Source organism: Crotalus tigris, unplaced genomic scaffold (genome assembly GCF_016545835.1).
Source record: "Crotalus tigris isolate CLP2741 ecotype Arizona unplaced genomic scaffold, ASM1654583v1 scf7180000020351.1464749751:1500972, whole genome shotgun sequence".
NCBI classification, from domain to species: Eukaryota; Metazoa; Chordata; class Lepidosauria; order Squamata; family Viperidae; genus Crotalus; species Crotalus tigris.
Window position 1 is genome coordinate 194,345 of NW_024097980.1, and position 23,659 is coordinate 218,003.

Below are 23,659 nucleotides of genomic sequence, written 5' to 3' on the forward strand. Positions count from 1 at the left end.
AACTAGAGGGTAACAATAGCCAAGGCTATATTTTGTTTAGGTAAGTCCAGTAGAGGGCATCCTTGTCCAAGCTGCAAAAATCTAAGTGAGCACAAGATGGCAGGTAAGAGATAAGAAGTATGTGTGTGTGCAGGGCTCCTGCCATCCAGTGGCCACTTCGATCTTTGCAGCCCAGACATTACGCCAGGACAGGGGTAGGCAACCTTGGCTCTTTTATGACTCGTGGACTTCAACTCCCAGAATTCCTGAGCCAGCCATGCTGAGGCGACAGGGAGAGGTTTCCAAGCTGAGCCAGGCTGGCTCAGGAATTCTGGGAGTTGAAGTCCCTGAGTCATAAAAGAGCTAAGATTGCCTACCCCTGCGCTAGGACAACCTAATAATAAGAATATCTGAGAGGTTTCTTTATCCAGATTTATTCTAAAGAAAAAGGGATCATAGAATCTATGATAAGATTATAGAAAAATGAACACAGTTAGTATGTTCTTGCAATCTTCTTCCTCTTCTCCTCCTGTCTTCTTCTTCTTCTTCTTCTTCCTCCTCCTCATGTCTTCTTCTTCTTCTTCCTCCTGTCTTCTTCTTCCTCCTCCTGTCGTCTTCTTCTTCTTCTTCTTCTCCTTCTTCTCCTTCTTCTTCTTCTCCTCCTCCTCCTCCAAGTTAACCAACAGGCTTTCCTTTTTTATAAGCTATTGGAGTAAACTTTCAATGGAGGTTGATTTTTATTCAGCTTGGTTTGGCCAATGTGCTATTGTTTTTAATTAAATTGAAAAGCAAAATTAATTTATATTAAAACTAAGGTTTTAATTTAGACCATCCTTAGAGTTAAAAAAAAATTCCGTAAATGATTGCCTGGCAATAATTGAGAAGAATAAATTGCAGTTAACTCAGGTGGTGACTTCGAAAGGCATGTAGACTTGATAAGGCAGTGTGTGAATAAAATTTATTTACTTATTCAATCAACCAACCAATCACACCTTCATCATGGTTCCGTATACGTTAACAAAAATTGCATAGTTGTTACTTTCATTCCTTTTAGCGGATTGCTCTGAACAGCTAACGATTTAAGGCTCATTGATTCTTATATTTCTGACCTGGCTTTGAACATCTGGATGCACCTCTGTTCTTCCATGTCTTGGTCTTTCTAAACCTGGCAAACTGATTTAACAGAGCAAGAAAAAACTGTGCTTTATCCATGAACTCTTAAGTTTCATGAACCAACCCTAACAGCCTAAAAGATTTGCAGGATGCGCGGATGCAAAATCTGATAGCACGCTTCGATCATAACCCCTCATCCACTGCCCTCATAACCCCTCATCCACCGCCCTGTTCCCATGAACAGGAATAAAGCTCTCCAGCGCTGGGACTGTAAAGGACTCTGGGGAAATTTACTTAGAAGCAGACTCCAAACAGGAATATCCTCTGGAAGAAATTGTATTTCCAAAGCAATAAAATATTTCTGAAAGGGCAACCTAAGTCTTAACTTTGAAAAAGATGAGAATTGGATATATTTTTGTTTTGTTTGCCTCCCTTTGCATATCTATCAGATAAGAGCAGATCTTCTAGGCATCCTGTAGTACAGCAGCATTTAATTTAATGGATGACGTATTCCTCGTACATCACCATAAAATTTAGGTTTCTCCAACAGTGTAAGGAACAGATGGTAGGAAACATAATATCTGCAGTCACAGAACTTAGAACTATCAGGTCTTCTAGTCCAGGGATCTCCAACCTTGCAACTTTAAGACTTGTGGACTTCAACTCCCAGAATTCCTCAGCCAGCAAAGAGTTGAAGTCCACAAGTCTTAAAGTTGCAAGGTTGGAGATCCCTGTTCTAGTCCACCCCCCTGCCCATTCAGGAGGACTTCTTCTACCATCCTGGACAAATGGCAGTCCCGTCTCCTCTTGAAAACCTCCCATGATGAAATGCAATGGGATACGATGATAGCATTCTTAATCTTCATTAAGCTTAATTCCTAAAGCTAATCTTAATCTAATATTCTTCAGGGCGAAACATTTAATAGCTCCAACCTCATGAGTTGAAATCCTTGGGCATCAGTTATGACCTTGCCATGGAAATTCTTCTTCATATTTGGTTCTGCCATGTGCCACTGTAGGATTATTTCATTTAAAAACCCCTCTTGTTTCAGTGACAGAACTTTGCTTGTTTTTCAAGCTAGAAAACAAACAATGGCTTCTTGGAACAAAACCGCAAGGTCGCGTTTTGTTGAACCAACAAGAGGATTGCCTAGAACAGGGGTTCTCAACCTTGGCAACTTTAAGACTTGTGGACTTCAACTCCCAGAATTCCTCAGCCAGCTACAAGTCCACAAGTCTTAAAGTTGCCAAGGTTGAGAACCCCTGGCCTAGAAAATGATGAGCAATAGCATAAAGGTGCCTTTCCTAATTCGGATGACTTCAGAAGGATAAACCGTGCACCGTGACCTCACAATATCAAGCTCTCCCTTTGTGTACTTGTATCACAATAGTGCATGCAAATATAAAAGGGGCGGAGCTTGCATCCAAATATCACAAGATGGTTTACCCTTTGAAGGACTGCAAGCATAGGGCAGTCGAGATCCCGATTAAACATTATTTTCCTCGTATTTGAGAGCCTGGGCGAAAATAAATTCGTGGTCAAAGATAGGATTTAGAAATGCTTACATCGGAAGAAAATATACATTTTACAAAATAAATTAAATATACACGATTTTCGCTTAAACTCTATATAGATTTTTTTTTAAAGTTTACGTTCTTTTCTTTTTTAACTGAATCTGCCTTGACTCCATTTTAATACAGTCACATTTTGCCTGTTTCTCCCCTTAGAAATGAAGTGAAATACGTGTCTCTCTCGACCTGCAAGTCGTATTACAGAAATGAGTTGTTCCTGAGACACAACGGACATTCGTTTGCTTCAAGACACTTCCACTTATTTGTGTTGTCACGAAGAAGTTCTTCTGCTATAATCCATGAAAAATCTGATGACGAGGTTTACACCCCAGATAAGGGAAGAATACGAGGCTGGGGAAGGGGCACGGAGGGAGTCAAAAACATCAAGATGGTGGCCTTCATTGACATGGTGACCTTAAACAGGAGACCAAAGTCCCACCCCTTTTAAAGGCCACCATCCTGACTTTTGTGAACCTCCATATCCTTGCATACCATCCTGGTCCTAAATTTTTAAAAAGTCGGCAGTTCCAGTTCATCATCATCATCATCATCATCATCATCATCATCATCATCATTTATCAATTCATCATGATCATAATTAAATATAAATATAAAAGTGAGCCATACATTGTTCTTCGTTTTGGGGTCAGAAGGCTTTCTAGCGATTGAGGAGTTTGGTGATTGTGAACTCTAAGGCAGCATTTCTTGGCTTCACAACTTGAAACACACCGCCCCACAAACACACACGCACACACACAACCCCACACACTCATCCATCCATTTTCTTGGTATAAGGCCACTCAAACGCTTCCCTTTTGCATTGGCACTTTGGCGTTGTGCGATTGGCTTTGAGGAGATGGAGTCGGATCGAACCCTCTTGACCTTGTAGGGTTATAGCAGGCCACTGAAGCAGCTTTTTCTCCAAGATGAAGCGGGCTTCTAAAGGAACGTCTTTGCCATTTGGGAATTCCTTCATTACTCCTGGTCCCAGTAACAACACACCCCGGACAACGCACCATGTTTCGTTGGGTTGTGTCGGGTTAATTTTCCCCACAGTTTCCCAGCCGTTTCGGCTGATCCAAAGCGATTCGCATCACAACGTTCTAAAATGGCGGACCTCTTTAACACGGGTAATGGATGTGCTGGTGCTGGTGTACCTTGCCTTCCACGTGGGAATGGGTATGGGTGTGGATGTCTGTATAAATCTTTGGGTACATTTTAGAAGGCGCGCTGGAAGCCAGGACTGGACCCTGGGTCAACAAATGCTGCTGCTGAGCTACATATTCCTCATAGTTCATGGAGGACAAGCAGTCTTTATCGGAGACTTGGGCTGTGCAGACCCGGTCGCGAGGCTGGCTCCTATGTCCCGGAGTAGCAGCTGGAGCAGAACATGGCTTCTTCTTGGTTTGGCAGAGCCAGAGAACGATGGTCCCAAAGATGAAGACAGCCCCCGCCGGGATCCCGATGATGACCGGCCATGGAAGACTGCTGGTAGAGGAAGGTGCCAGGGGTTGACTTGGCGATTTGGGATCTGCAGGATGGAAAGAACAAAAACAATTGAGGGGATGGGATTAGAACCAGGAGAGAAAGTGTCAAAATATGGAACTGGGTTTGGCCTCCACCTCCCTGAATTACATCTGATTTGGCGTCTTTTTTTCAGCCATTTCAAAGCAGACACTGAGGTGGAACTGAAGGATTCGGAAGAATGTATTCCAATATCTCGTTAGTTTCCCAAAACATAAAACACAGCGCCAAAGTTGACTGGTTCAATTTCTAGTATTCTGGTTTGAACTCCACAGAATAAGGGCCACCGCCTCTGAGGAGTCCCAGTAAGGATTAAATTGGTCATGTGGTGCCCCCTGGTGGTCACTGTAACTGATAATAGGGTTCAGGGTTGAAATGAGGTGTGTGTGTGTGTGTGTGTGTGTGTGTGTGTGTGTGTGTGTCCTGATGATGTTATCTAGTTTGGTTAATGAAACATCCGCAAGAAAAACCACCAAGCGCAGAGAGCATCAAGGACTGATAATCCATTGCTAAAATGACTTACTTTGGTCTGGGGTATCAAACTCACAACGTCATGTGACGTGTTGTGACGTATCGCGGCTTTCTTTGCCATTGCCGGCAATGGGGTGGGTGCGGTTCCACTATGATGCATCCGGCCCGCAGGCCGGCAGTTTGACACCCCTGGGGTAGAAGGTTAAACAGTTGTATGTAGACAACAACGTTCATTTCCACTCCAAAACATTGCTTTTTCCAGGTTTTGAATAAAAGCAATGCTTCTGTTTTCATGTGCCAAACTTGTGGGACACATCTTGGATCAGATCTGCTAGGACAGTGATGGCGAACCTTTTAGAGATTGAGTGCCCAAACTGCAACCCAAAACCCACTTATGCATCGTCGAGTGCCGGGTGGGTGTGACCCATGGGGTGGGCGTGGTCCATTGGGTGGGCGTGGCTGCGGTGGTAACGACAGACTGGGTGGGACTAAAAAGTTCAATCAATCAATTCCAACTTTGCAAGAACTTTTTTTTTCCCCAGGAGAAGTTGAAATTGACTGATTGAACCTTTTTTTTTTTTGCACATGGTGGCGGAGGCCTAAAGCGAAAAGGTTTTATAAAACCCAGCTGAAGGCCTAGGACTGGGGCTACAATGCACGTGCCCACAGAGAGGGCTCTGAGTGCCACCTCTGGCACCCGTGCCATAGGTTCGCCACCACTGTGCTAGAATAAAAAGCCAACCAGGTATAAATCTTTGGTGCTCATAAAGGGGATTGACACCCAAAGACAACTAAATTACAAACTCTGCAAATTTCAACTTGAAATAAAGGATAAAAAGCGTGTCTTTCAAATACAAAAAGGGCCTTCCTTTTCAGACAGCTATTTGAGCATAAATTATAAAAAGCTGCATGCAAAACTCTTTAGCAGCTGGGCACAGGAATCCATACCTAATTTTCTTTCTAAGCAAGTAGATGGGACATGGACCAGATTTAGCTTGAGCTGCTCATCTCAGACGTTGATGAGTTTCCAATTCCTGTTCTACAGGAGATGAATAAATATTCATTTATTCATTTCCCAGGCCAAGGTATGGTTAAGAAGCATTTTCCAGGATAATTGTAGCAGCTGAAAATTAGGTCTGTTTAGCTGTTCTCAATATAAGCCAGTGGAAATGTTAGCCAATGTCGACTTGAGTGGATTGGATATAGGCGATAGAATAATAGGCGATAGAATAGAATAGAATAGAATAGAATAGAATAGAATAGAATAGAATAGAATAGAATAGAATAGAATAGAATAAGAAATGGAATGGAATAGAATAGAATAAGAAATGGAATGGAATGGAATGGAATGGAATGGAATAGAATAGAATAGAATAGAATAGAATAGAATAGAATAGAATAGAATAGAATAGAATAGAATAGAATAGAATAGAATAGAATAAGGAATGGAATAGAATAGAATAGAATAGAATAGAATAGAATAGAATAGAATAGAATAGAATAGAATAGAATAGAAAATATGGAATGGAATGGAATGGAATGGAATGGAATGGAATGGAATAGAATAGAATAGAATAGAATAGAATAGAATAGAATAGAATAGAATAGAATAGAAGCTGGAAGGGACCTTGGAGGTCTTCTAGTCCAGCCCCCTGCTCAAGCAGGAGAATCTATATCATCTCAGACAGGGGATTGTCTGATATATGCTCAGAGCTCAAAATTCAGCTGCAAAAGCAATAGCTTTAAGCTTAAGAAAGCAAAATTAACAAAATAAATACAATTGAAGGAAGACCCAATGGTTAACAGGGTGAAACAAATATCTCACCTGGTAACACGGTAAGAAACGCACTTCGGAAGCTGTACCCCATTGTGTTTGCCCCTAGGCAAATGTACATGCCAGCATCTTCTTCCTTGGCACGTGAGATCATGAGTTTGTTCAGGTAGGAGCCATCGGGACGAGACCAAACATCACCGGTGGGAAGCACCACAAACTTCTGCCCGCCGACATCAATGGTGGAATTGTATCTGCTCTCTGTGCCATATTCCACTCTCTTCAACCACTGGATCACCGGTTTAACGTCACTCCTCACCTTACACTGGAATGAGGTTGTTCCTCCATAGTCCACAGTTGTGTTCACCGGGTGTGTCCCAGTAAGGATGGGTTTGGATCGTGTCCTCTCTGGAAATGAATACAGGCAAGTTTTCTTTTGATTAAGAATTGTCTAAGTCGTGCATGTGATACAGAGTACAGAATAACAATGCTGGAAAGGACCATAATGATCTTCTAAAAAGTTCTAAAGAACAGTTGCTGGAATCAAGAATGTCTAGTTTAATGAAGAGAAGAACAAGGGGGGACATGATAGAAGCGTTCCAGTATCTCAGGGGTTGCGACAAAGAAGAGGGAGTCTAGCTATTCTCCAAAGCCTCTGAAGGCAGGACAAGAAGCAACGGATGGAAACTAATCAAGGAGAGATGCAACCTGGCATTAAAGAGAAACTTCCTGACAGTTAGAACAATTAACCAGTGGAACAACCTGCCTCCAGAAATTGTGGGTGCTCCCAACAGTGGAGGTTTTTAAAAAGAGACTGGACAGCCATTTGTCTAAAATGATATAGGGTTTCCTGCCTGAGCAGGGGGTTGGACTAGAAGACCTCCAAGGTCCCTTCCAACTCTGTTATTCTATTCTATTCTATTCTATTCTATTCTATTCTATTCTATTCTATTCTATTCTATTCTGTTCTGTTCTGTTCTGTTCTGTTCTGTTCTGTTCTGTTCTATTCTATTCTACTCTATATTCTATTCTATTCTATTCTATTCTATTCTATTCTATTCTATTCTATTCTATTCTATTCTATTCTATTCTACTCTGCATTCTACTCTACTCTATTCTATTCCAAGAGATCTTATGCCAAATGGCTGTCCAGTCTCTTCTTGAAAACCTCCAGTGATGGAGCACCCACAAATTCTGGGGGGGGGAGCTGTTCCACTGGTTAATTGTTCTCACTGCCAGCATCCAGTCCTTCTCTAAAGAAACCAAAGGCATCCAGAAGCTAAGTTCCAAAAGAATCCACAAGGTGTGTTAATCTTCCGTAGCGTCAATTAATTAATTGAATTAACTCAACCCTTTCTAAATTAGAAGCTAGTATCACTCAATTGGTTTTTTTTCAACACATAGCATAACTCTTATCCTGCACCTGCTTAAGCAACCTGCCTTCCTCTCCCCTCCCCCCCCGGTGCATTTGATGAAAAGAATTATAGTTCACAAAGCTTATGTGTCTTAATAAAAAATCTATCAATCCCACTGATTCCTACTTTGCAAGCAAGACTGATGGCAAATTCAAGCTGGATTTTTATTTTGCTGGCAAAAATGGTTCTGCTTCCCATATATATCTGGTAGGACAGCTCCCGCAGGACCGTCGTTCTCCTGATCTTTGAAATAAAAGCCAGACAAGTTCTACCAATTGAAGGAGAACTGCAGAGCCGTTCCAGCGAAGAAAGTGTGGATCGTAAGATGCAGCCTGCCAAGTACACCAAAACGATCTTGGAAATGGAGAGGATCAACTCTGGGAAAAACTATATTTTCACAGGCAGATGAGCCAGACAAAAGCCCAACGGCTCAGTCAAAACAGCCAGAACATTGGACGATAAATCTCTTCTTTAACCTTAGGATACACGAAAGGGTAATCACCCTTCAAATCTCTTTAATAACAAAAATCTGGCAATTTATGCCCCTGCTGTAAAGGTTAACAGAAAGATGGTCTATCCTTCTTTATCTCCAAACGAACACAAGATAAATGGGAAGAGCATAGCTGTGATCAACACCCGCCTGGCTTCGATGAGGGGGGGGGGAAATGCTACAGGCTACATATCCTACACGGAGCTGAGATTTGATTCATTTCCCTGTTTCTGCTCCTGGTTTTAATGTAAACACATGTTTTTACTACTCCGCACAGCTGCGCCTTTATCAGTCCCAGATGTGGGACAGTCTTGTATCATCTGCATCCTCCACCTGTGCTTTTCATTCACATTTTTATGTAACTGAAAATGTTATCGTTGATGGGCTGCTTCAAGTCCTCGGACTGGAGACGTCGGCTTTGGAGCACACTTTCCGCATTCGTTTTAAGGACAAAACGTTACTGAAAAAAAAAGAGACTTACAACCATTTTTCACACTTATGGCCACTGCAGTATCCCTGTAGTCACGTGATCAATATTTGGCCGCTTGGCAACTGACTCATATTTCATCTAGTGTCCCTAGATTACGTGATTCCCTTTTGTGACCAAAAAGCTAACACAGTGCTAGTCTGCATTAACAGAGGGATAGAATCAAGATCATGTGAAGTATTAATACCATTTTACAATGTTTTGGTAAGGCCACACTTGGAATACTGCATCCCGTTTTGGTCACCGTGATGTAAAACAGTTGTTGGGACTCTAGAAAGAGTACAGAGAAGAGCAACAAAGAGGATTAGGGGACTGGAAGCTAAAACATATAAGGAACGGTGGCTGGAATTGGGCATGTCTAAGTTTAATGAAGAGAAGGATGAGGGGGGACATGATAACAACGTTCCAGTATCTCAGGGGCTGCCCCCCAAAAGAAGGAGTCAAACTATTCTCCAAAGCACCAGAAGGCAGGACAAGAAGCAACGGATGGAAACTAACCAAGGAGAGAAGCAACCTAGACATAAGGAGAAATTTTCTGACAGTGAGAACAATCGACCAGTGGAACGACTTGCCTCCAGAAGCGGTGAATGCTTCAACACTGAAAGTTTTGAAGAAGAGACTGGACAGCCATTTGGCTGAAATGGTATAGGGTTTCCTGCCTGAGCAGGGGGTTGGACTAGACGACCTCCAAGGTCCCTTCCAACTCTGTTATTCTATTCTAAGACCTTCTGAAAGTTTGGACTCTGTCATGGTTTTAGGTCTTACCAATAGTTAACCCTCCGTCTATAGCAGGGGTCTTCAAACTTGGCCCTTTTATGACCTGTGGACTTCAATTCCCAGAATTCCTCAGCCAGGCACGCTGAGGAATTCTGGGAGTTGAAGTCCACAAGTCATAAAAGGGCCAAGTTGGAAGACCCCTGGTCTACAGGCCTGCCTGACCAAAAAGCAAAGCTTTTGATAGCTATGTTATATGGAGGCCCCGTACAGTTGCATCCACAAAGCTTGCCCACTTTTTCACAGCTTGAAGAATCCATTATCTAATCAGACGCAGACTGAGTTTGAAATCATTGGGTTCAGGATGACGTCTGAATCCCTCATCTTGTTTCCTCAGAAGCAGCTTCTCTTCCCCGGGATGAGAGTCTTGATGCTGGACTAATGTGCTCAGGACCAGAGGCTTTGCCAACTTGTTGAGGGACAACTCGTCACGCCCAGCTGTCAGTTAATACTTACGGATCACTTCCACTTTGTAGGTGGCGTTGATTTCGCCCATCCTGTTGAAGACACGGCAGGTGTATTTCCCACTATCCTCTGGCTTCAGGTTCTTCAAATTGAGAGTCCACCTCTTCCTTTTGTTCTCGCCAATCTCCTGCGAGGTCAGAGGCTTGTTGTCTTTTAGCCAGCTGATATCCGGCCGGGGATTGCCACTGGCCACACATTTGAGTCGGATCGAACTGCCCACCGGCCGGGCGATCACACGTTGCCTCATCTTCGCAGGCTGAGTGAATCTCGGTCGAGCTGTAAAAAGAAGCAAAGCATAAGCAAAGCTTCGGAGGTTGGACTAGAAGACCTCCACGGTCCCTTCCAGTTCTGCTATTCTCTTATTGGAAAAAGAATCCTTGAGGAAAAAGATCATTAAACTCATAGCAAAGACCCAAACGTGCTGTGATGACCCAGGGCACAGCACCGAGGCAATGCAGTCAGCTGGCAATCCAAACCGCCCTTTAATTGCTCCAAATTTTCCCCAAATGCTCCCACGTTTCTGGCAAGCCTCCAAACAAAGGAAGACACACACACCTTCAGCCGCCTCTGGCTGCAAGTAGTTTCACATACAGTCTGATTGGGAGAGGAATTTACTCAAGGCCATGGAGATAACAAGGAATGACACATACATCATAAACCTAACCAGTCTGTGTGAAGACACGCTTGCCTGAGCAGTTTGAAAAGGGAAGGCACAATACAGTCCAAGATCTTTGAACATCCAAGCAACGGTGTCAGCCAGTCCAATGGTCAGAGTTTCCGGGTTTCCAAGCAGAAGTCAGAGAACAAGAGATGAGCAACAACATACACAAAACTCCAAGGAATCAGCGTTTGTTCCCAACAAATGCCCCTCTCCACAGTATCTTCTTACATCTCAGTCTCCAGGTATGCCTTTGGAGAGGGGCGGGACGCTCTCCTCCCGAGTAGTTGAGCCTGCCTGCGTTGTTCCCTCCTTCTCTCCACTCTCCATGCTCTAGGATCAGGGTGGTGGTGGCCCTGGCTCATTGCCTGAGCTCTGTCTCTCCTGTTCATCCTGTTCCACTCCTGAAGGGCCCTGGCCTGCCTCAACCTGCTCTTCCCCACATTCCTCTGAAGCCATAGACACCCCTCCCTCGGCCTCCGTAGGGTCCTGTTCTCCGATGGAGGCATGACAGGTCTGAAATGGTCTAAGGTCTCCTGCTTGAGCAGGGGGTTGGTCTAGAAGACCTCCAAGGTCCCTTCTGTTATTCTATTATATACTCTTTTTATTCTGGAGGCAAAGTATAACTTCTCTTCAATGCAGAAGGCTGAAGATAAGCCCATGTTGGAGCAATGTTCTACCCCTTTCAACTCCTCCTCATCGTTGGAGTGAACACCTTACTAGGGGTCCAAGTAACCTGTCCAATCTTCTTCTGTCAGCTTTCTAATCTGGCTATCAGGTTGAGATGGCCTGGGTTATCTTGATGAAACCAAGGAAATCCATTTGCGCCGGATTGACTCAACCTATCATCGCCTTTCAGCGGGGCAGGCTACTGTTATCTGACTGTGGCACTTGTGGAATCTATTTTTCCCCAAGTGGCACCACAGATTGTGATGACGGAGGATTATCTCAGATTGTGAGGTTGGGAGGGGTGCCCTGGAGAAAGATGGTTTGATAGGCTGGAGTTAAGGTGTTGACTATATGCTGATAACCCTTTTCATCAGGCTGAGGAGAAGCAGCTTCATCTCAGCAGCGCTGTCTGACAGCTGTCAGGGCCCAGAGAAGAGAAAATCGCCTGAATGGAAAAAAGATGGAATTAATGGAGGGTCTAGATAGAACAGGGGTAGGCAACCTTGTCTCTTTTATGACGACTTCAACTCCCAGAATTCCTGAGCCAGCATGAGGGAACTATGGCCCCCTCATGACTGGTGGACTTCAACTCCCAGAATTCCTGAGCCAGCATGAGGGAACTATGACCTCCTCATGACTGGTGGACTTCAACTCCCAGAGTTCCTGAGCCAGCATGAGGGAACTATGACCCCCTCATGACTGGTGGATTTCAACTCCCAGAATTCCTGAGCCAGCATGAGGGAACTATGCCCCCCCCCTCATGACTGGTGGACTTCAACTCCCAGAATTCCTGAGCCACTATGAGGGAACTATGGCCCCCTCATGACTGGTGGACTTCAACTCCCAGAATTCCTGAGCCAGCATGAGGGAACTATGGCCCCCTCATGACTGGTGGACTTCAACTCCCAGAATTCCTGAGCCAGCATGAGGGAACTATGCCCCCCCCTCATGACTGGTGGACTTCAACTCCCAGAATTCCTGAGCCAGCAAAGGGGAACTATGCCCCCCTCATGACTTGCGGACTTCAACTCCCAGAATTCCTAAGCCAGCATGAGGGAACTATGGCCCCCCTCATGACTGGTGGACTTCAACTCCCAGAATTCCTGAGCCATCCTGGCTCAGCTTGGAAACCTCTCCCTTTCCCCTCAGCACAGCTGGCTCAGGAATTCTGGGAGTTGAAGTCCACCAGTCATCAAAGAGCCAAGTTGGCCTATCCCCGGTCTAGAATTTGGAGGACCAGAGATGCAGAACTATCTTTGAGGCCCTTTCTCGGATCTCAAAAAGAAAATGGTAGATTAGCAGATTAGCAAAAAATGTTTAAAAATACTTCAAACAACTGTTGGAAATGCAAAGACCGGGTACTTATTATCATATCTGGTGGACATGCCCTACAGCAAAAAGATTTTGGGTTAAAATATATTTATGGTTGGAGAAAATGACTAAAAAACAAATAGATTTCAAGCCAGAGCTATTTTTGTGAGGAATAATAGGAGCAAATTGTGAGAAAGTCAGCTCTGAAGAAGAAGCGTCTTGGATGAGCTGAAGAAGCCTTTTGGAGGAGAAGAGAAACATCTTCCAATAAAAACAAGAAAGTCCAGTTGCCTCGTGAAAAAGCATCTCTGGGGACAACTATGACGTGGAGGACTGAGAATCTCCATCGACACTTCAGATGTCGAGGGTGCTCCATCACTGGAGGTTTTTAAGAGGAGACTGGACAGCTCCCTGTCTGAAATGGGACAGGGTCTCCTGCCTGAGCAGAGGGTTGGACTAGAAGACCTCCAGGGTCCCTTCCAGCTCTATTCTGATGGATTGATACACAGATCTCTTGCTGTGGGAGTCAGTATCAATCAAAGCAGAGGCCTTCTCTCCTGGTTCACCCCGTTCCCCTCCCTGCTCCACCCCTCCCCAACCTCATACTTCAAATGCATGCAAGGGGGAGCCCAGCTGGATGTCTCCTTCTGCCCCCGAAAAATGCTTTGAGCCCAAGCAAGCAAGAACAAATGCCTCCATCTCCACCCAATCTCAACCTTCTGGGTCTCGGCCACCTCGGGAGATTTGATTTCAGTCTCTTCGTCTTGCTTTGCGCCGAAGGGCTTCGCTCCGAGGCTTTCATGTGTAACCTAATGAAGGAACGGAGCGGACAGCTGGAGGGACAAGTGTGACATCCTAGCTCTGTCGGGAAAGATGGGTGTGCAAATGCAGGGGGAGGTCTTTCCCCGATGATCTCGAGAGGGGAGGCAGCAGAAACGCTGCCCTCCAAGGTGGTCCATCCGGCATCCGTCAAGTTGCTTCTTGGTGGAACCCCTGCAGGCCACCATTGACCTACATTAAATAGGACCACAATCCAGTAGTGGGATTCAAATAGGCCAGGGGTAGGAAACCTCGGCTCTTTTATGACTGGTGGACTTCAGCTCCCAGAATTCCTCAGCCAGCCATGCTGAGGGGAAAGGGAGAGGTTTCCAAGCTGAGCCATGCTGGCTCAGGAATTCTGGGAATTGAAGTCCACCAGTCATGAGGAGGCCATAGTTCCCCCATGCTGGCTCAGGAATTCTGGGAGTTGAAGTCCACCAGTCATGAGGGGGGCCATAGTTCCCCCATGCTGGCTGAGGAATTCTGGGAGTTGAAGTCCACAAGTCATGAAGGGGCCTAGCCCAGGGGTAGGCAACCTTGGCTCTTTTATGACTGGTGGACTTCAACTCCCAGAATTCCCCAGCCAGCCATGCTGAGGGGAAAGGGAGAGGTTTCCAAGCTGAGCCAGGCTGGCTCAGGAATTCTGGGAGTTGAAGTCCACCAGTCACAAAAGAGCCCAGGTGGCCTACCCCTGACCATGGGGATACTAGAATGGTCGTGTGAAAAATGGTCACGTCACTTTTTTCAGTGCTTTTGTAACTTCGGTCACTAAATGAATGGCTGTTAAGTCGAGGACTAACTGTAATTCATTCATTATTATTATTTTTACCCCACCTTTTGAAGCTTCAGGGCGATGAACATAACTAAGACTCTTTCCTATTTTCTTCACAAGAACAACCCTGTGAGGTGGACTGGACTGAGAGAGTGTGATTGGCCCAAAGTCAACTAGCCGGCTTTCATGCCTAAAGCAGGATTAGGACTCAGTTTCCTAGTTTTTAGGCCAGCACCTGTTAATGTTATCTGTTAGACTTTGGGTTACTGAAGGTTAAAACATATGAAGAATGGTTTCAGGAATTGGGTATGTCTAGTTTAATGAAGAGAAGGACCAGAGGTGACATGACAGCAGTGCTCCAGTATCTCAGGGGCTGCCCCAAAGAAGAGGGAGTCAAGCTCTTCTCCAAAGCGCCTGAAGGCAGGACAAGAAGCAACGGATGGAAACTAACCAAGGAGAGAAGCAACCTAGAACTAAGGAGAAACTTCCTGACAGTTAGAACAATTAACCAGTGGAACAACCTGCCTCCAGAAGTTGCTTCTGGAGGATTTCAACAAGAGACTGGACCATCATTTGTCTGAAATGGTCTAGGTTCTCCTGCTTGAGCAGGGGGTTGGACTGGAAGACCTCCAAGGTCCCTTCCAACTGTTCTTAGTCTATGACAGTGTTTACCAAACTTGACAATTTTAAGGCATGAGGACTTCAACTCCCAGAATTCCACAGCCAGCTGGCTGTGGAATTCTGGGAGTTGAAGTCCTCATGCCTTAAAATTGTCAAGTTTGGGAAACACTGGTCTATGATTCTGTTAGGGTCTCCTGCCTGAGCAGGGGGTTGGACTAGAAGACCTCCAAGGTCCCTTCCAGCTTTGTTATTGTGCTACTCCTCTACCGATACAGGCAGGAGAAGCGTCCACAGCAGAGCTTCTCAAACGTGGCAACATCAAGATGTCTGGACTTCAACAGCCTGAGTTTGATTTCCTTCACTGCAAACGTTGAAAGCCGGTGAGAAAACCCTCCGTGGACTATGCCAGGGTCCTGTGAGAGTGAATTAAGTTAATCATCCATCCATATGCCTGCCCCCGCACAGATCTGCTGGTAGGCTGCAAGGCAAGCAAGCCAACTCCTGCTTCTGAACGGATATAAGAATTCTCAAGAGTCAGATTACTTTGAAATCTGGGACAAATTCTCTTGTTGGTGTGAATCAAGGAGAACTGTTCGGGTTTTAAGTTCGTGTTAAGGCAGAGATACATACAACTGTAGGTTAGTATATAGAGAAACAAATGAAAGACTGTATTGTATAGAAAAATATGTATATAGAGAGATTGAGAATTATCTGTAGGATGAGGAACAAGTTGTTAGGAATATATACACTGGAATGTTACGTTATGTCCACCTTTGTTTTAACTGTTTTATAAATAAAAAACTTAAAAAAAAAATTCTCAGGTTTCTTTTTGCTCCATAAGAGAATAGAAGACCAGCTTTTCCTGCTCCTGGGAGAACAATCAGCCTTCAAACAGGGCCCTCTGAGCTGCCTCCCTCTTCATTCCTGTCTCAGGCCTTTAGTTTAGTCATTCTCTCTCTCTCTCTCTCTCTCTCTCTCTCTCTCTCTCTCTCACACACACACACACACACACACACACACACACACTTTTAAAAAGCAGGAGGTAAGACTATATCTCTGTGGCTGCCTCCTCTCCTCTCCTTTCTTTCTCCCTTTGAAATGGGTTAAGTGATTACGTTCCCCTTGGAAGCTGCTCTCCCTTCTTTGGTGTGATAGGCCAAAACCAGATCTCCAGTTAAACAGTTGTGAAATGTCTCTCTTTGAAAAAGAGAAGAAAAAAAAGGAAGGCAAGAAAGGAGGAGAAAGAAAGTTACAGGAGAGGAGGGAGGGAGGCAGGGAAAGAGGACAGGGAGGGATGGAGATTGAGGAGGAGAGAGAAAGATAGAGAAAAAGAAAGAAAGAAAAAGAAAGAGGGATGAGGAGGAGGGAGAGAGGAAGGAAGGAAGGAAGGAAGGAGAAGGAAGGAAGGAGAGAGTATAGGAAAGAAGGAGGGAGAAGAAAGGAAGAAGGAAGGAAGGAGAGAGAGATAGGAAAGGAGGGAGAAGGAAGGAAGGAAAGAAAGAAAGTAGGAGAGAGTAGGAAAGAAGGAAGGAAGGAAGGAGAGTAGGAAAGAAGGAGAAGAAAGGAAGGAAGGAAAGGAGAGAGAGTAGGAAAGAAGGAGAAGGAAGGAAAGAAGGAGAGAGAATGGGAAAGAAGGAAGGTAGGAAGAAAAAAAGAAAGGAAAAAAGGAGGGAGAAGAAAGGAAGGAAGGAGGGAGAGAGAGTAGGAAAGAAGCAAGGAAGGAAGGAAGGAAGAAAGGAAGGAAGTTGCAACGTATGGCTGTGAAAGTTGGACCGTAAGAAAGGCTGAGCTCCAAAGAATGGAGACCTTTGAACTCTGGTGCTGGAGAAGATTCCTGCAAGTCCCCTGGACTGCCAGGCGATCCAACCGGTCAGTCCTAGAGGAGATCAACCCCGACTGCTCTTGAGAAGGCCAGATATTGAAGCTGAAACTCAAGTCCTTTGGCCACCTGATGAGAAGGAAGGACTCCCTGGAGAAGAGCCTGATGCTGGGAAAGATGGAGGGCAAGAGAAGAAGGGGACGACAGAGAATGAGGTGGCTGGATGGAGTCCCTGAAGCAGCAGGCGTGAGCTTCAATGGACTCCAGAAGATGGCAGAGGACAGGAAGGCCTGGAGGAACGTGGTCCATGGGGTCGCGATGGGTCAGACACAACTTCGCAACTAACAACAACTTTATTACCAATCGGTCTAGCAAACTGTCCACCATATTCTCAGTTCCCTGAGGCCCACGACTTAACCTGAACTGCTGGTCTCCAGGTTGGCTTGAACACACACAAGGAATGCACAGAACAAAAGAAACTCAAGGAAGATCCGTTTGTGGTGTGGCTTCTCAGGGGAGAAGTTCAGACAGCCTTCCGGTTTAAGGGAACGGCCTGGATCCCTTTGCAGGTTTCTGGTTAGGTTTAGGAGTTTGTTCAGGTTTATTGAGCTGGCCTTCTCCTGGGAAGAGAGGCAAGGTGGTGTTGAAAGGCCACAAAAAGACAGTCACTCCGACACACAGAAAGATGGAGCTCTCTTCAGCATACCGTTCTTCTGCATCGAACATGTGAAATACGGCAGTACCGGTGTGGCAAAAACTATATATATATCACACAAATGGAAGAGCAACCAGCCAAGGATGCAAAAAAATTCACCTCGCTTTTCTCCTCCTTTAGGAGAGGCCCCCCAGGTGGGAAGACTTGGGAAGCCATCTCCAAGGAGGTGGTAAGCAAGCTGAACTGAAGCCCAGGGTTGGTGAGTCCTGCCTTTGGCAGAACTGAAATCCCAGGGGAGGATGTTCTTTCCTCCTTTAAGGGTGGCAGAGAGGATAGAAGGGGATATATCCAGGCTTACCCCATAGCTTCCCCAACTGATCTTCTGATCCACTGTTAGGATTTTCAGGTCCCAGACTCTCCCTTCCTGAGCTGGCATCATCTGGAAAAAAAAAAGGAAGGAAGGAAGGAAGGAAGGAAGGAAGGAAGGAAGGAAGGAAGGAAGGAAGGAAGGAGAGAAGGAAAGGAGGGAGAAGGAAGGAGAGGGAGTAGGAGAGAGGGAGGGAGGGAGGGAGGGAGGGAGAAGGAAGGAAGGGAGGGAGGGAGGAAGGAAAGAGAGTAGGAAAGGAGGGAGACGGAAGGAAAGAAGGAAGAAGGAAGGAAGAGAAAGAAAGAAAGAAAGAAAGAAAGAAAGAAAGAAAGAAAGAAAGAAAGAAAGAGAAAGAAAGGGTTGATGGATGATGGATGGATGGACGGATGAATAGATGAGAAAGGAAGAAATATGGTGGGTGAATGGATGAAGGAGGGAGATAGTGGATGGATGGATGGATGGATGGATGGATGGAGGGAGGGAGGGAGGGATGGAGGGATGGATGAATAGATGAGGAAGGTAGTGGATGGATGGATGAGAAAGGAAGAAAGGAATATGATGGATGGATGGATGGATAGGTGAAGGAAGGAAGATGGTAGATGGATGGAAGAGAAAAGAAGGAAGCAAGGAAGGAAGGAAGGAAGGAAGGAAGGAAGAAATAAAGAAAGAAAGAAAGAAAGAAAGAAAGAAAGAAAAGAAAAATACATTAATTTTTAAAACATAGTAGTGTTTGAGTCAATAGGAAGAACATATTTTATTCCATTCCAACAGAGTTAATGTGTTCCCTGCCTGTGCAGTTTATTTCCTGGTGCTTTTTTTTTTTTTTTTAATTTTTCCACTGGCTTCTACCATGATGGGAGCGTAATTAATGCTACCATTAATAGTAAACTGAAGAGCTTTTGTTTATGTTTATGGCTCATGTTCCTGGGGAGAAGATGGAACTGTTTTACGTTCCTTGCAAATGAGGGCATAAATCAAAATTGCAGCAGAAAAGGTAACAGGAACTTCTGGGAATCGGTCACAGCTTGCCGCTTCGAAAGAAATCAAGAATTGGAAAAGTTGTTTAACTATGGCCACTTTGACGAGGTTGGCTTATTTAGGTCAGGGATGAGTCAAAATGGAACCCTCACAGCAGAACAAGGAAGGGAAAAGAAGCAATTTAGTAATTAGTAATGTCACTTAAAGAGAGGCGTACAAGTGAAACACCAGGCAGTTACAAGGTTGCGCTATTAAAAAAAAAGAGGTCCACATTCAGATCCTCTCAAGCCCACCTTTGCCTCCTCAGAGTTTCCAAGAGCTACTTGCTGAAATAAAATGAGGGTCTTGTCCTGCTGATGGGGAACTGTTTCTAAACACTGATTACTCATTACCTAGTTAGCTAACGAAATGTCTGCAAGAAAACCACCAAGTTCAGAGAGCATCCAGGACCCCACAGTCCTTCCTCCTCCTCCTCCTCCTCCTCCTCCTCCTCCTCCTCCTCCTCCAAAACCCAACCAAGGACCCCAGAGTTCAATCCTGAAGTGCAGAGTTTCTCTTCTTTCAATGATTCCACCTTCTTCAGCCCCCTTCAAGGAAGCAACAGGAGACTTTTCCTATTGCCAACCTTTTTCTTCTCCTACGTCCAAACCAACCACCACATTGCTAAATTACCATGATCTCCAATAGACCGTTGAAAAATTTACTACCCTCCCCCCCCAAAAAAAAGAAAAAGAAAAAAAAAAGATCACTGCACTCCTTGTCTTGAATATTAGATTAAAAGAAGAGGAGTTTCCATCCAGCTGGGCCCAGGCCTGACCCTTCTTCCTAGGGGCCACTCCCAAACTGTGGTTTTTCTGACTGCGCGGATGGTCTCTGTTAAAAGGCTAAGTTCCTTCTGAAAACATAATTTCTAGAAGGAACTTGAACAGATCTTCCAAACATGCAAGCAGATGGCTTTCTTTCTTTTGAAATATTCTCCAAGAGTTTTGCCTTATGGTGCTGACTGAGGCTCTTTCCCTATGAAATCTTAAGATCGATCCATCCATCCATCTGTCTCTCTCTCTCTCTCTCTCTCTCTCTCTCTCTCTCTCTCTCTCTCTCTCACATCTATCTATCTATCTATCTCTATCTCTCTCTCTACCTACCTACTCTATCTATCTATCTATCTATCTATCTATCTATCTATCTATCCATCCATCCATCCATCCATCTCTATCTATCATCTATCTCTATCTATCTCTCTCTCTCTACCTACCTACCTACTTTATCTATACCTCTATCTATCTATCTATCTATCTATCTATCTATCTATCTATCTATCTATCTACCTACCTACCTACCTACCTACCTACCTACCTACTTTATCTCTCTATCTATTTATCTATCCTATCTATATGTATCTCCCTAGCTCTTTCTCCCTATTCTCTCTCTCTCTCTCTCTCTCTCTCTCTCTCTCTCTCTCTCTCTCTCTCTCTCTCTCTCTCTCTCTCTCTCTCTCTCTCTCTCTCTCTCATCTATCTGTATCTATTCATCCAGCCATCTGTCCAACCATCCACCCACCAGTCTACAACTGATCGTAACTCTAGGGCAGCTGAGAGAGACACATATAACACCTGGATTCTTCTCTTATAGTGTATCTTTGTAGACTCAGCTGGTTCCTAGTCCAACAGCAAAAAGTAACACATTCCACATTTGTAAAAAAAAAAATACACACAAGTGTCCATGCACGCGCTTGTTTTTCTTGCTGGGAACATTAACATTCTTGACTGCATTGAGAATTTCCTCTTAATCTATGTTATGTCTGTAAGGCCCCTTTTACAGACATTTCAGGCCTCTGTTTGGGATCTGTTCTTTACAATCAGTGAATATTAAAGCCATATTCCCTATCATGGAAACAGCCATTTATTTTATTCTGATCATTCTGACATCCAGGAATTGTGCCTGTCTAAGGTTTAGTGATCAAAACAGCAATATAAGACCAACCAAGATCATGGATGGATGTAAGAGACCACGTTGTAGAAAAAGCCCAAGCAGCTTGGGATTCAAAATCTGGCTTCCAATCGCACAACTCAGAATCTCAAAACAACACTACGGTTTTCAGTTTTGGTTACCCCATTACAAAAAAGATGTTGAGGCTTGAGAAAAAGTGCAGAGAAGAACAACCAAGATGGTTAAAGGCCTGGAGACTGAAACATATGAAGAACTGTTGCAGGATTTAAGGACTAGGCCAGGGATAGGCAACCTTGGCTCTTTTATGACTCCCAGAATTCCTGAGCCAGCATGGCTCAGCATGGAAACCTCTCCTTTCCCCAGGAATTCTGGGAGTTGAAGTCCACGAGTCATAAAAGGGCCAAGGTTGCCTACCCCTGGGCTAGGGGGACATGATAGCAATCTTCTGGTATTTGAGGGGCTGCCACAAAGATGAGGGGGTCAACCTATTCTCCAAAGCCCCCAAAGGCAGGACAAGAAGCAAAAGATGGAAACTAATCAAGGAGAGAACCAACCTGGAATTAAGGAAAAACTTCCTAACAGTGAGAACAATTATCCAGTGGAACAACCTGCCTCCAGAAATTGTGAGTGCTGCACAATTTCAGTTGTCTGAAATTGTGTAGGGTCTCCTGCTTCAGCAGGGGGTTGGATTAGAAGACCTCCAAGGTCCCTTCCAGCTCTATTCTGATTGATTGATTGATTGATTGATTGAACCATTCAGAAAGCCCACGAGATGTTCTTTGGCCTAGCTTGCCTCTTGCCTTACTTGCAAGGATAAAAGACTGTTGTGTGTTTCTGAAAGCCGCTTGGGGATGAGGCTTCCAAAAGCAGCAACTACTATTAGAATAGTAGATCTTAGAATAAACATAGTAGATCTTAGAATAAACATAGGATGACACTTATACCTTAGGAGTAACTGACAAAAGATACTTGAAGGCCTCCGGAGCATCACATTTCAGCTTCCCACGCAGGACGTGTTTCCATGCATTCCCCGCAGCAAGTTCGCAGCGCAAGGTTGCATGGTGTAAAAACACGGAGAACGGCGCTTATGAATTTAAAAAGCCAGGCCCGACGTGGTTCTACCTGTTCTTTGCTAGTGAACCTACGCTAAATGCTCTCAGAGTTCCTTTTGTCAATCAGGACTTAATCCTGAGCAGGAGGGTCTCCTTCTAAGACGGGCCTCCCTTCCTTTGTCTGGGGTCTCAAGTTACCCTGTGTCCACCAACGCACAGCCCACCGCCCATCTCTTTCCCCATCCCCCCCTTCCCCGTGCCTGAAACTCCACTCATGCACACCACCTAATTGGCATTCTCGGCCATACTTGACTGCTTGCCAAGCCTTTCATGTGAAGCTACGTGCGGCAAACATGCACCGGATCCTTTGAAGATGCGTTTCTGCTCGTTAGCCGGCCAGCTCTTCCAACTGCATTGGGGAAAGTTCCACTCCTTACGTTCCCTCCCGGAAGAAATATGAAGGGGGAGGCTGAATTTTTATTTATTTATTAAAAAGAGAGAGAGACTCCTTCTTCATGCTCTCCTCTGGATCTTCCTATGTGGTCTACACATAGACACGTTAAAACACATGGTCTACAAAGACATGTTAAAAGCTTCTCTTAAGTCCCTGGATATTAACACCATCTCTTGGGAACTTCTGGCGCATGATCGACCGACATGGCTCACCTTGGTGTACCAGGGTTGCCAGATATATGAACACAGAAGGACAATCTTGGCACAAGAAAAACGAGCACTCCACAAAGCCAGAGCTGCAAATGCTGAAGTAACAGTGTCTACACTTTTTTGTTCAGTATGTGGCAGAACATTCCGTGCTGACATCAGTCTTATTAGCCACCTACGGACACATCGTTGATGGCCCACAACCCACAAGATGTCAAGGTCTTCATCGAAATCGATGGACGAACAACCTATGTGGTAGTAAATATAAACATTCCAGTGAGAATCCCCCAAATATTTTTTCAAATGGCTACCGGGCTTCGTTTGTCCCTGAAGATGTTTCGCTTCTCATCCAAGAAGCTTCTTCAGCTCTGAGCCCAAGACCTGGATGATGGAGAATCTCCATGGACATCCTGGTGAGAGAGAAGTTCCCTGAGCAAAGGGCTCCAAAGCGGTCCGAAAGCTCGGAAGACTCAATCTTTAGACCCGGGGACCGACCCAGAATGGATCCTGCAGTAAATATACAAGTCGTCCTTGACTTTGGGGTGAACTCTCCCCTTTTTTCCCATATTAAATGTCTTTTGTTTTAGGAATGGCTTCGTTCATCCCAATGGAGGTCAAGAGTAGTGTAGTCCAGGGTTCCTCAACCTTGGCCACTTTAAGACTTGTGGACTTCAACTCTCAGAATTCCTCAGCCAATTCTGGGAGTTGAAGTCCACAGGTCTTAAAGTGGCCAAGGTTGAGGACCCCTGGTCTAGTCTATGGAGAAGAACCTTGGAAGGAAACCTTGAAACATTGCCCTGGAAATCCACATAGACGCTCCTCAAAAAGCAGAGTTAAAACCCTAACAATCGCTTCCTCACCGACAGTCCTATTCCAAACAAATTCCACGTTGGCGTAAAATATCCAGTAGTTTCAAGTCAATCTAAATGAACATACTCAAGAGGTGCTTTTGAGTCTACTTCAGAAAACCTTTGCGTTTGACTTTCTTTTTGTCACACTTCAGCAACTTCAGCAACTTAAGCCTGTGGCAGATTCCAATTGGGGCTCTAGACAATAGTCCAGTTTATTTCGCTAAGAATATAACCACAGTGTTTTTCTGCGGTCCACCCTGTGGTTTTTCTTTTGTGGAGCATTGAGGCTTATCGTGGCCCTAAGTCATTACGGTTGGTTGGGGAGCATTTGATGTCGGGGCCTTGAAAGTTCCATTGGTTCCACAGATGAAACAACTTTGCATAAATAAACCAGGAGACCTTTGAACAGAAACAGT

The 23,659-nt window shown here is 44.8% G+C and overlaps 1 protein-coding gene across 2 annotated transcripts in view; it reads right to left on the reverse strand.

Moving 5' to 3' along the window:
* Positions 1 to 919: 919 nt before the first annotated feature.
* FGFRL1 (fibroblast growth factor receptor like 1) overlaps positions 920 to 23,659 on the reverse strand; it is a 142,022-nt gene continuing 119,282 nt past the window's right edge. For both annotated transcript variants that reach the window (XM_039366692.1, XM_039366690.1), the window contains exons 4-7: positions 17,744 to 17,824; positions 10,053 to 10,337; positions 6,485 to 6,838; positions 920 to 4,195 (exon numbers count right to left, since the gene is read on the reverse strand). In XM_039366692.1, the coding sequence (XP_039222626.1) occupies positions 3,786 to 4,195; positions 6,485 to 6,838; positions 10,053 to 10,337; positions 17,744 to 17,824 (1,130 nt within the window). In that variant the 3' untranslated portion in view covers positions 920 to 3,785. The remainder of the gene's footprint in view (positions 4,196 to 6,484; positions 6,839 to 10,052; positions 10,338 to 17,743; positions 17,825 to 23,659) is intronic.